This window comes from Primulina tabacum, chromosome 13 (assembly GCF_025594145.1).
Source record: "Primulina tabacum isolate GXHZ01 chromosome 13, ASM2559414v2, whole genome shotgun sequence".
NCBI lineage: Eukaryota > Viridiplantae > Streptophyta > Magnoliopsida > Lamiales > Gesneriaceae > Primulina > Primulina tabacum.
This window is the reverse complement of record NC_134562.1, coordinates 29,311,542-29,325,639: the sequence shown is the minus strand read 5'-3', so window position 1 is coordinate 29,325,639 and position 14,098 is coordinate 29,311,542. Positions and strand designations below refer to the sequence as shown.

Here is a 14,098-nt window from a genome sequence, read left to right as displayed (position 1 = left end):
AAGCAGTCTGAAGTACCCTTGACAGAGTTTGAAGTTTCAGATGCATACTTGTTTGTGAAATAAAAGCTATATATATGTCTCGCCCGGGCTCAACTGCCAACCTAAACAAATTTGCTCACAATTTCATTTTAACACAATAAAACAATGATAGTTTCGAACATGAGGAAATGAGTGCCAACGTTGTCAGTCAACCTATATCATCAGCTATTTGACACAATACGAGCTCAGCATGAGGCAAATCAATACAACAATTCAAGTAGTTCTAGCAATTCCATATCTCAAAAAAGGCAAACATCTGAGCAAGATTAGATTTTGTTGTATAGACTTCTCTGTTGAGGGCTTAGTTTGTAAAGAGACCTCAGGATTTAAGCTATGACCAAGTTCCTGATGACAATTTACACACCCCGTTGAACCCTTCCTTCCAGTAACATTAAACCGGGAAACTTTCTAGCGAGTATAAAAGCAAATTTAGTTCAATTTTTTGCACTGCTTCAATCTAATTTGTTAAGAAGACCACGCTATTAAAACAATTATATCCCGGGATTGACCGAAAACGCAGTCGAGGGGTGGAAACTAGCATTTACAGAAGGTTAATTTATGTTAAGCAACATAACTTCCATCTTGTATTTTCTTTTGAGCCATCAGTATTTGTTCTTTTTTTTTTTTGGTAATTTATGTGAACATATATGTAATTATTATATTTTTATTAATATTGAAAAATTTTGTTTGAATTATTATTATAATAAACTAGTTTTTCACCCGTGCGATGCACGGACATTTATTTTTTCTAATTAATGATTAAAATTAGTAAGTATGATAATCTGTTTAACTTTCTACATAAAATGACGGTTTAACAAACTGAAATGTCTATTGTTTTCATATACATATAGATCTTAACAATGAAATATGAATAAAAGAGCCAATTTTGTATTTCGGCTGAAAAATAATATCACACTTGTATTAGACAATGAATGAGATAATTTGTTTATCAATTATATCATATACACATATAAATTTATGTACTATATACAAAACAGTAATTGGAATAAAAATAATGTGGTTTTAATTTAAATAAGGGGTCATAATTTAATTTGAAATTTGAAAAGTCATCGAATTGACATGATACAATAACATATTCAGTATAAATTAGTACAATAACATATAAACTATATATTAATTATTAAACATTAATTATGTTAAAAGGATACTTACATTATATATATTTTCTCATTTAGCAAATTCATTTTGGGGGATTTTACTAAATTGAGCATACAAATTTGCTTGTGTATAGATATGTGATGCACGAGATTTTAGTTTATATAATTAAATATTAAAATTATTAAAAATGCACATTTGAATAAATAATTAAAATTAAAATACTAATAAACTAAATAGATATAGATCATACAATTAGAAAACAAAAACAAATTACAAATTTTGAAAAACTTCCTTAAATACAACATTTGTCGTTGATTTTTTCAGGTTGCCATCACTATCACATATCAAAATTTTTAGACCCTTAGGATTCGTAACTCTGGATACAACAACAACGTACAACTGACCATGACTAAAAACAGGGTTCTTCAAAAAAAGTCCTACATGAGACAATGATTGCCCCTGACTTTTGTTTATTGTCATTGCGTATGATATAATCAAAGGATACTGTCTTCGTTGAAATTTAAAAGCAAGTCTTGGATCAAAAGGCGTCAATGACATTCTTGGAATAAGCACTTTATGACCTGCATTACTTCCAGTTAGAATTTGTCCTTCCAAAACATGGTTTCCGAGCCTTGTGACGATCAATCTAGTGTCATTGCATAATCCAAGAGAATGATCTATGTTCCGCAGCAACATAACCGGAGTTCCAACCTTCAAATTTAACTCGTGATTCGGTACTCCAGAACATCTTATTCCATTTAAGAATTCAGGGGTATGCAAATCATTCAGCAGATCAACATTTCTATCTGACTGACACGTCGTATCAGAACTTAAATACAACCTTCCTTCTAAATGGTTTACAGATATCATGTATTCATTTATGGACTGAACGACATCAAGTGTTGGTGCCAAAATAGCTCTTTGCTGAAAATATGCATTATTGTTGAAATTGTTGTCTAAAGACGGATACATACTCTCAACTATTGCTGCAATAGAATCATTGCAATCTTTGATCAAAAGTTCATCAGGAATATCTATGGTCACATAACCGTCATTCTGTTCTCCAATTTCTCCAATTTTTTCATCTCCTAAATTAGCGATCCAATCTGAATTTTTTTTTTTTATTTTAGCACATTCTTCATTAGAACCTAAATTCTGTAATCGCATATTTTTCGTCAATCTCAAAACTATACAATGTCTCCAAAGATATGAAGAATTGATAGTGGCATGAACAATATCTTGTCTGCTGCCTTTTGGAATAACATGCAATATTTGTTGAAAATCGCCACAAAAAACAACCGTTTTGCCTCCAAAAGGCAAATGATGGCTTGAAGGATTTACAAATTGATTATATCTTTCATGCTTTTATCCAAAGCTTCAAAACAAAACTTATGCGTCATTGGAGCCTCATCCCAAATGATAAGTTTAGATTTTACAATAAGCTCTGCAAGATGACTCCCTTGTTTGATATTGCATGTTGATTCTTCATTGGGATTAAATGGAATTGCAAAACGGGAATGAGCAGTTCTTCCACCAGGTAGTGAAGAGATGCTATACCACTGGATGCCACATTCAAGACAATTTCCCCCTTCGATCTCAAGTATGCAGACAGAGTCTTCCAGACAAATGTTTTTCCAGTACCTCCATATCCATATACAAAGAATACTCCTCCCTTATTTGAAACAACTGCTTTCATTATTGTATCATATACATGACGCTGCTCGGAGTTCAAATTATTAATGAATTTATCATGTTGTTGCGACAAAGATCTTCTGTCAAACCGCAACTCATCATATATTAGTTTATTTGGTGAAAACTGAAAATATTGATCACTGGGATAAGGCATTGATTGGAATTCACGTAAACTCTTTCCATAGCTTTGCAATAGTTTTTCAATATCAACCAATGCATAACTTCTAATTTCATCCTCGTTTAATTCCAATTCTACAAAAGAAAAATAGAGATAAATAAATAAATAATAATATAATAATATATATATATATATATATATATATATTGGAAAAAAAACACATATATAAAAAATTTATTAATTCATGCATACCTTGGTGTTGCAGCAAGTTACGTCGTTTATATAAAATATCATCAGATAAATATGCCCAACATGACTTCCAAACAACTTCAGGTCGGCTGATACAATTCGATGATAATAGAGTAGCAATTAAAACTCTCAGAGATTGTGCTGAAGCCCAATGACTTGCCTCAATAATGCCGTCGATATATTCCTTGTCATCATTCAACAATCCTAATGCATAGCAAGCATCGCGAAATGAACGGTGTTTAACACCGTTAACAAAATTTATATCATCATAGCACGTGGCGCCACGGTTTACATTGAGAAGACATCTTAAATAGTACATTTCCCCACAACCGGGAGGAACGTAAACTATGCGTCCGATTGAAAATCTCTGTTTTTGGGGAACGAATTCTCGTGTTTCTTGTTTCCAAACAAACTTCATTGGTAATTCAGCATATGTTAATTCTCTTACCTCTGGATATTTCTTATTAGCTTCCATCCAAGCAAGAAACATGCTCTGGTTAATAGTAGGTCTATCGAGAACAATACTGATTTCATCTGAATCTGAAAAAGTAATATTTTGTTCATTCGGAAGATGAAAGCTCAGACGCTCGACAGGTGGCTCTCTGTATTTAATATCAAATCCAAAAATTCTCCAGGCAGCCTCACACGGTGAAATATATCTATAGTCGTAGTACATATTAACTTCATCAACATTTTTCCCTAAACTATTATCATCCGAGCTCTTATAGAATGAGGCAGTCACACGATCATGTCCTTTATTTATGTACTTGAACAAATATTTGATAGCTCGAGATTGATTGCACCATTCTACATTCATATGGGCTCCGTACCGAATTTACAAATAACGATTATGGGGAACAACAAATCTGTTATCCATATTAACACCATTCTTGATAACTGTTCGCCCATTATCTTTGCGTCTGTAACTTCGGTATCCATGCTCGTCAATTGATGTCACTTCAATGAACTTTTTAGGAAAATGCTTTGTACAATGACCGTTAGACATGCATGGAGAGTTCTTTCTTGTTTCACAGCATGGATCGTGCATCATTAGATCCCGTACTGCACCATAATAAATAGGATCATTTTTTTCATCAGGAATTTCAGCAGAAATGATATGATCTATTGCCTCTGCTGTTGGATATTTGTCTTCTTTACAGAGGAAAAAGCAAAATGTGGGCGTGCGGTAATCCTCGCTTTTGGAATTCCACGGCGTATATTACTAAAAATATGAGAATAAGAATTAATTATATTTTATAAAATATATTAATTTTGGTAAAATCCAAAATAGTAGTACATTATATATAATTACAAAAAAAAATTAATTTTTTTACCTGCTTTAACATTTCCAAATATTTTATTCTTTCGAAGATCTTTAATCAAGGCATCCAACTTCATTTTAAAGATTCTGCAAACAAGATCTGGACGGTCTTCTGTCCTCAACCCATAGTGCTCGATAAATCTCACAATTTCTGGCCATTTTGGATTACATGTAAATTTGATAAACAAATCTGGGTAACCGGCCCATTCACATATAGCCATTGCATCTTCATAGTTCTGAATCATATATCTTGCCCCTCCAGCAAAAGAAGAAGGCAAGTTAATACGTCTTCCTTGTGTAGATGCGTTTGTTTCACCATGCAAAAGCGCATCATGAAGACCTTTGTACATTTCACATCTCAATTGTTTTTGATGCATCCGAATATATGTCAACCTTGCACATTATAACAACTTAACGTATATTTTCGCATATTTTTAATTAAAGATAAACATTAATAAAAATGTTAAAAATATTCACATTAAATATCTATATTGACGAACATACTTCAATTTATGAACAATCCTAACATAAGATATAGGAAAATCATCACCATTTGTTAGATTAATGATCTCTGAGAGATTTGTAGTTAAGCTGCTAGGTATTTCAAAAGAAACATTTCTGACCATTCGGTTTGATGGATTAACTGCACAAAAAAATGATAAATATTAAATACAATAATTTATATATTAGAAAAAAATCCAAAAAAGTACTTTATAGAATTAAAAAATTCATACCATTTGTAATATCACTTAACGGAGATATTGATGTTGGAATCAGCATCTTGACTAAACCATGTAAACTAAATTGTTGAGATACTATGGCTCTCAAATCTATATTTTCTGTTTAAATATTTACAACATAAGATATTTTTAAAAAATGGAATTCTAAAAAAACGATCATAACGATAATTCACAAGATAAATGTATTCAAATATAACAAAAATAGTAATTGGTATTTAATATAAATTTATTTAATAGTGATTATTAACAATAGCCTACTATACAACACCATAATCAAATTTGACCTTGAATTAATTTAACTAACAAAATTAGACTTTTGGGTAAGTTAAATTCCATTCATATAAGTTAATTATAAATATGTTAATTAACCGTTTTTCCTTGTTTATATTATTTTGCATGAAAAAAAAATTCTAAAAATGGTAGTTTATAGTTCTTTGACGTACGATTATTTTTTATTCATATAAATTAATTGATGAATTTTTTGTAAAAGATTAAAATTGATAAATTGAAGAGAAAATTATGATATACTATCATTGAATTAAATATATTAGACCTAAAAAATAAAATAAAAATTTAAATAAGTTCATCTAAATATAGATGGATTTTTTTTATTATAATAAACTTACATCAATATATAAGTGTTCAAGGTAGCCCATTTAATAAAATCTTTTTTAAAGAAATTTTAAGACAATAAATAAACAATAAGGTAGTCCATCAAACCAATTTTCAATACAACAAAAAAACAGTTGTATAGTAGCCCAAGAAATAAAAAACCCAACAAAATAAATATTGAAGTAGCCCAACCCAACTAAATAAACAATAAAGTAGTCCAACCCAACTAAGTAAACCCTAAATCGATTCAATATATATGGGGATGTTTCTAGATTTGCACTCACTTTTCCACACACAATTCACCGAAAATAAACGTCTAAAGGGTTAACTTTTGGTATCCCATTATTTCTTTGTATATTTTCTCTCAAACCAAAATATTATTGTTTCTTTCTTCTTAGTTTTTGTTTTGCATCGAGAAACATGGTTTTTGTGTTTTGTTTGTCGGTTTTTTTTATTTTTGAAGAATGTTTACGTTTTGAATTTTTTCGTTTTGTTTTTTGATGTATATTTCACATCATATTCGATTTTCTCTATATATCTTGAGAATATTTAACATTCGAATATGAAATTTTAAGTCATGGAATTTTTTTTCAGGATTTCGAGATAATAGATCTATTGATGGACATGTAATTTTAGATCTAAAATTTTTTCATCTTTTTCAAGTGTTTAATCTTCACGCTGAAACTCATGGCGTACACAGATGCACACTCGGATCTAAATTTTTTTTCACCTTTTTCGAGTGTTTAAACATGTCGCCGAATCTCATAGCGTGTACCAGATGAATGCTCGAATTTTTTATCTCAGAAAAAATCTTTATGTGGTCTAATATAATTAGATTTACCATCGATATTTCTGAGAAAAGATTTAATGTGATTTTTTTTTAATTATTTTGATTCTTTGCGTAGGATTATATTATTTTCGAAATAAGAAATTTCAGATTTGTTAAAGAAAGCTTTAAATCCAAAAATAGTTATATTAAAAACTTATTTTATCCGAATGATTTAAAACTTGTTTTAAAGCATTATTCATCCTTTTTCGAAAAGGATCTAAAGATCTGTTTCTGGGGCACAAGATCAATTTAGATCTGGTCATGTTCCACCTAGATCTTCATGGTTTTTATTTCTCTACTTCAGAAAAAATGGATACGGTGACTAATTTGTTTAGATTTACTATCAGTATTTTGATAAATTATTCACTATAATTTAATGAATTTATTCTTAAATTTGACTTGCCTTCGAAATTTTTTTTTCGGAATAATTATTTTCAGATCTCGCAATATTGATAAAAAAAGCGCATAGATCTGAAATTTTTTTTTGTCAAATTAACACTATTTTTTTTTGTTAAAATAATCTATAGATCTGGTTCACGGGATACCATATTTTGATGTTCCTTCTTAAGATTCCATAAAGTTTGGAATCATAATTTTTCATATCAAGTCGTAGCGATAAAGAAATCGTTTAAATCCGAAAAGTGTTATAGCAAAATATTTTTTTCCGAAATAGACCTATGACTTGAGATGTTTTAACATATTCTATATTTTGTTATTTCTGCATATTAAAGTTTTGATAGTAAAGTTTGTTTATATTGAAGGTGTTTACTACAGAATGACAAACACATTATCAAAGGCTAAAGGTACCTTTTCCCAAAGAGTTAAATCAGGGTAGTACCTTCAGATCATTATTTGCTAAGAACTTGGAATATAAGGTATATTACATCTTCGCCACAATTGCATAAATCTTTTTAATTAAAAGCATGATAAAAAAATACCTTTTGCTTGGTCGTCATTCTTCTGTCAATTGCCACTTAGAACACTTGATTTTGTCAGTCGCCTCATTGTTGGTTTGAGCCCTCGAAATTCAACTTTTGAATGAAATATCTTGAATGTGTTTGATTGTTAAAACTATGAGTGGTTGGGATTTGTGATTCAAAGAAAAAAGAAGATGAGTAAAATATGTTGTAAAATAAATCTTAAAGTATAGTTTTGAATTTATGATAAAAGCAGCAATCAAGCATCTCTCATTAATGTCTATATTTTGAAATTAGTTTTGCTAATAATGACAAACAGTTGCATTTACTTGTCATTTTTTTGTTTTAATTATCGATATTGAAAAATAAAATCATAGATAAGCATAATTTAATGCCGTATATTATACAGAAGTTAAAATATGATATTTGTCTTAGAGAATTGTTTCGAGTAAAATTTAATGGCATTAATTAAAAATTAATCATTAGTGGCTATTTTGAAACTCTAAAGGCAGTTGTATATTTTAATTTTTGAATTTTTAAGCCTCTATTTTGAAAAGGCAAATATTAGTTAATGCAGTACATTAAATTTCAAGAATCAAATTTTTGGAATAAGGAAAAAGTTGATTGTTTGGCCTGATTTTTTAAATTTATGTTCGATTTATTTGATATCAATCTTAATTGAAATTTGTTTACCATTTTATTTTTACTCGTCTTGTTTTTTTAACGTGTGTTTAAGTATCTACCTAATGCCTTAATTGGTAATATATTTCTTGATTATATGTGAAAAAAAGTATTTAATATGTTTTGGAATATGGGTTGATTGTGGCACCATTTTCCAAAAATGGGTTGAGTGGAACCATTTTCCAAAAAAATATTAATATATGTTTTTTGGGTGACATCAATCTTAATTTAAACGCATGCACAATTTTATGTTTGCTGTTCATGTTGCATTTTTCAATATATACTCAAGTATCTCCAAATTTTAGTAGTTAATATTTTTAATATAACAAAAAATATGATTATGAATTGTATTGCCTTTTGATAGATTGTAGTCACAATTTTTTTATCACATTAATAAAAATAATTTTTAAGGTTAATTATTTAACTGGATTAATTATTATATTTGAAATTTTTGTGAAGAAAATTAAAATATTGAATATGAAAATGATAAATTTCAAAACACATTCAATCGAACAATGAAACTTCATTGCACTAATAAAGTTGGCAGTAACAATATAATTAAAATTTAACAAAAGCAAATGTTTGAAACCTAGATAAAAATGTCTCATGAAAACTTAATTCTTAAATAATACTTAGAATAATATAACTCATAGTATTATAGAAAACATATTTCAGTCTTTGTCTTGCTTGATGACAGCTTTAAACTTTTTATCTGGTGCAGTTGATGAGAACTCATCAATAAGGGTTCACTTCAATGTAGAATCATTTAATACATCTTTTGATGGAACTTCCATGCGGGTAGACTTTATAGGTGTAGAGACTTCATATCCAGACGAAAGAACCTAAAAAGAATAATTTAATTTGGTTTTGTACTAAATTCATATAATAAATATTTAATTTCCTGATCTTTACCTCAACTTCTCCTGTGTCAGTGTTGTTAAGTTTTGAGAACAAATCAGATTCCTAAACGATAAATTTAAACCAACCATAAATTAACATTTAAATAAGGACATCAATGTTATAGACAATATAATACCTGGCTATCAAGAAAATCTCTAGAGTAATTTTCAACAACACTAGGGTCAGAAATCAATTTAATAACAGTGTATGTCCCATTATATCCGCGAATCTGATTGGATCTAACTTGAACTTTGAATAAAATATTTTGATCTACTAAATTTTCCAAGTCTTTCGGAATTTCTACCGATTCCGTCCCCTGAAATATTATATAGATGATTAATATTTTATATAAAAAATTTAAGTATATATTGAAAAACCAAGAAAGAAAACCCGAGTTTCCATTTCAGTCTTCAATTCCAGTGTAGTTTTTCCAATAAGATGAATAGTCTCTCTATCCCAAAGTAAGAAAATTGCATTTCCAGTACTGTCTACAACTCTAACTTGAATCTTAAACCTAGAAAATAATTTTTTTTATTATAAGGTAAATATATCAAAAAAAATAAAATAAAGAAGCAAAGTCCCTTGTACATAAAACATACCTAATATTTCCTGTAGTATCAAATTTTTCACACTTTTCACAGTAAAATTTATCACCCACCACAATCATCTTCTTGGGACATTTTTTACATGACAAATACCACCAACTTCCATGAGATTGAACAGATACAATTCTTGCATAAATCCAAAAACTCCCCACCTGGAAATAGACAAAACAATTTAAACAAGTATCAATTGTATAAACTGAAATTTCAAAACAAATTTTAGCGAAACTCTTATTAATAAAAAGGAAATGAAAAATATACGTCATTATTTTCTGAAACTTGTTCTATGGTCCTGAAAATGTCCTTCGCATTTGAAAGTTTTTCCATGACATTAGGGGCAGATTTCACTGAAATGGTGCTAATTGAATTTGTTGGGGTCTTGCAATCAGAATTCATCATAAATTGGAAATTTTATAAAAATTCAATAATGACAAAAGATAAATTTAATTATAAACAAAAAGAAATAAATTTAAAATACATGTTTCGAAATTCAAGAAATTCAGCTAAGTTTCCACTTATTATCATTTTGGTGACAAAAAAGGTACTTTGAACTCGCACTTCACCTCTAAATCGTCTTGCACGACACATTTGAAGAATCACAACAACTGGTTCATCACCCACAGTGTCCAAATATGCCATGATTTCATCAACAAAGTTTCCCCACAAAATACATGGTAATTTGTTGTTTCTAACAAACAATAAATATATGATTTGAAATGCCAAAAATTAGTTTGCACATAAAATATGAAAATAAGATAAATGGTGGTTACTCTAAATCTTCAATTAATGAAAAACCTGATAGATCACTAAGTAAATAAAAAAAAAAACAGCTTACCAAAAAGTTCATTCTCATCAATCTCTAAAGCTTTTGAATTCAAACATACTTGATGAAAAAGAATCATCAAAAATCTCGCAGACATTAGTTTTATTCATAAACATGAGTTTGTATTTATGTGTTGTTGTCTTGTATTTCAGACAATTGTCTGCAACACTTACGTTTTTAATTACAAAAAGATGACCTTCTTTGAGAATTGGTTTCATTTTCTGTATGAGGCATTCTTTTATTGTTGCATGTATGCGCGAACCCCAAAAAAAATAGAGAGAATCTATATATTATATTTACTTGTTTAAAGGATTTCAATATCAAATATTAAAAAATTTGTTACCTCATGATCATGAAAGATGCATTCGAAAGTAGGTCCACAGTTTCCATATGGAGGAAGATCGTAACAACGAATAAGCCGTAGTTTGAATGCCCACTGCCAGGTTGAAGGTTCCACTTGACGAACATAACTGAATAAAGGGGCCATTAGGGTATGAAAGATTTATTGGCTACAAAATGATTTTGAGCACGATCCTAGAATTTGCAGAGTATTTGTGATCTGGCTGTCGTGTGTGATGAAACCTGATCGATTAATAGATGAGTGAGAGTAGTACTTGGATAAATGGTCTCCTAAGAAGTACTCATGCGTCAAACTGCTGAGTTAGCTATATAGGTTGTAAAAGAGTTATACCAGATCTTAACGGGTAACATTATCTCCGCTGAGTACATGACCGATGATAAAGAAAGAGTAAGATTTATATTCAAGGTATATGAGATAAAACTAGCAGATTGACACACACCTCTCCGAACTAATGAGTCTAACAACTCGATTAATTAGTACCCAAGTAGGCGCATTCTACGCTACCACAAATATAAGAAAATAAAATTTAATCTCGATTATCTGCTATAGTTTTTTGCCTAATGATAAACATTTGATACTAACAACTTCTATTTTATTTATTAATGATAATTAGAAATTAACCTAAATATATTGATTATATAATAAATAACAATATATTTACTATTTATATTTTTCAATATATTATTATATTTCCACATTTTAAATTTATAATATAAAAAATTTATGATATATATGTTTTAAAGTCGATTTTAAACAGTTTTATTCATATAAAAATAAGTTGCATATAATATTAATAAATTAGATTTTGCATTAAAAAATGGCAGTAAAAACATCGCAATATGTTCGAGTAAATAATATATGATGTATACTTTTGATATATTTTATCATGTTTAATAAGTGATTGTCAATTTAGAGGTGTGTATTCAATTTTGAAAATTTAATTACTTTTATTGACTTTTGTAGAGTTTAAAAGTCTAGAGGTATTAAACATAAATTTTTATAAACTCTATAAAATTTTAGTGGTATTCAAATTAGATTTTTCTAGAGTCTTAAAAAGTCTAGTGGTATTCAAACTTGACTATAATTCTTTATGTACAAACCTTAAAACTCTAGGTACAACTATAGAAACTCAAAAAATGTCCTTTATTCACCCTAAAGATTTTGGTAGACTTTTAATCGAATGAAATATCATTATCACCCATATATATCCCTTCTTCATTCAAAGACGGCGCTTTTTCTCCTCTATAAAGACAAGTCGAGGGTTTCTCGAATTTTAGATGTATGATTCATTTCTTGAATCATTATTGATTGGATAAAAAGACATATTATGATTTTTATGTATCTATTTCTGTGTTACGTTCGTTTTTTGTTTCTGTTTATTTATGTGTGTGTTCAAAATTTGTGCATATAATATGATATGGGGAAGTATGTACATCTGGCTTTCGGTTTCTTAAAAAAATAATATGTTTCAATTTCTGTAGTTTCTGTGGTTTCCAGTTAGAAATTAAACTGATCTATTTATCTAATTTTATGTTCAGTTTCTTAAAAAAATAATCTGTTCCAATTTCTATATTTCAGTCTGTTGAAGCTAACAAATTTTAAAGAAAAATTGATTTGAGAATGATTAGGATATATTAATATATACATAAAAATACCTGCAAAACATGTCCTTTTGTTGGTTTCTAGTCGGAAAAACATAAAGTATATCTTATAAAAAATACAAGTTGAGCAAAACTAGCTTAATCGCACGAGTATAATATTTAAATGAATTATTATGCATTCTCGTTCTACATAGCCCACTTATACATTCTCGTTCAATTGAATTTCTGACAATAATTAATCTATAAATAGAAGATAATATTGTGCAAGCTACCAATCGCCTTCAAATGAAAATTAAGAACCGAAAATCCTGCTTATGCCCCAATTCATTTGACCTATGCTCCTCATGAAGGCCATGATATTCAAAGGTTGTGAAAAACTGGATGGCGAAATGCAAATTCAAACAGGAACAAACATTATATTTTTTAAGTTATTACGTTTTTTAAGTAACTTGTAAACTGGGAAAGATGTGTTATCGGGTTGGACTTTTTGACCGGCCCTATGACAGTCTTTGTAGGAATTTGATCCATGTAGTCTTTGTAGGAGTTTGACCCATGTCACTATTCATTGATTTTATTTTGTGTCGGAGATTTATTTGTTATTTGCTTATTTTGATCAATACGTAATAAAATGTATATGCTTGTTAACTTCTTTTCGTTGTATCTTTTATATCTTATGCAAGTAACACTATCTATGAGAGATTCACAAGAAAAATATTTTAAAATTTTGTAATTTTTCAAGATTATATATGTTATCCATTGGTTACTTGATTCTATATATAAATTTTTTTAAATGAATTGTGGATATGCAAATAGACGTCAATTCTAGGCTCCTTTTAGAGGTGTTCATTATCATCTCCAAGAATTCACTGGCCATCGTCACACTGAAGATGCAAAAGAGTTGTTCAATCTTCGTCATGCCTATTTGAGAAACGTCATTAAGAGGATATTTGGTATATTTAAATCGCGGTTCAAAATATTCAAAACTGCTCCTCCATTTCGATATACAACACATGCGGAGCTTGTATTGGCTTGTGCTGGATTGCACAATATTTTCTTCGAAAAGAATGTCGGTCTGATGAATTTTCAGTTGAACCAGAGAATGAAATTCCACAACTTACATCAGAACAAGTTTACGAAGATAACAACTTTGATCAAATATTTAACACTCAAGAACAACAACGAACAAATACAAATGCATGGAGGGATACTATAGCAAATCGAATGTGGTGTGACATTAATCATATTGACAATAACTAACCTTAAATTTTTTCATAAAAAACTGCTTAAAATTTGAAAGGATTACTTCGCATAAACGTACAGAAACTGATCAGTTCAAAACTAGTTTGTCAGAATTTAGTGTTGTGTACAGTGTTGTCAACACAAGACACAACACGGCAGCGAAAATTAAATATTAAAGGCAAACAATAGAACATATAATAAATGAACACTTCGGTAAAATCATGCACAAGTACTAGTACTTGTGCAATGCCTCAT

The 14,098-nt window shown here is 29.2% G+C and overlaps 2 protein-coding genes across 2 annotated transcripts; both read right to left on the bottom strand.

Moving 5' to 3' along the window:
• Positions 1–1,428: 1,428 nt before the first annotated feature.
• Positions 1,429–2,325, bottom strand: LOC142521984 (uncharacterized). The gene has a single exon (XM_075625158.1). The coding sequence runs from the start codon at positions 2,323–2,325 to the stop codon at positions 1,429–1,431; it is 897 nt and encodes a 298-aa protein (XP_075481273.1).
• A 265-nt stretch (positions 2,326–2,590) lies between these two features.
• On the bottom strand, positions 2,591–4,034 carry LOC142521983 (uncharacterized). The gene is made up of 2 exons (XM_075625157.1): positions 3,221–4,034; positions 2,591–3,102 (listed from the first exon to the last, which is right to left on the bottom strand). The coding sequence occupies exons 1-2, from the start codon at positions 4,032–4,034 to the stop codon at positions 2,591–2,593; spliced, it is 1,326 nt and encodes a 441-aa protein (XP_075481272.1).
• Positions 4,035–14,098: the final 10,064 nt, after the last annotated feature.

What these genes read in the sequence shown, in the direction of transcription:
- LOC142521983 (XM_075625157.1), bottom strand. Translation starts at nt 4,034, where the DNA reads ATGAATGTAGAATGGTGCAATCAATCTCGAGCTATCAAATATTTGTTC. An exon ending in TAACTTGCTGCAACACCAAG is followed by an intron (nt 3,103 to 3,220) that starts GTATGCATGAAT and finishes TTTCTTTTGTAG; the next exon opens with AATTGGAATTAAACGAGGAT.
- LOC142521984 (XM_075625158.1), bottom strand. Translation starts at nt 2,325, where the DNA reads ATGCGATTACAGAATTTAGGTTCTAATGAAGAATGTGCTAAAATAAAA.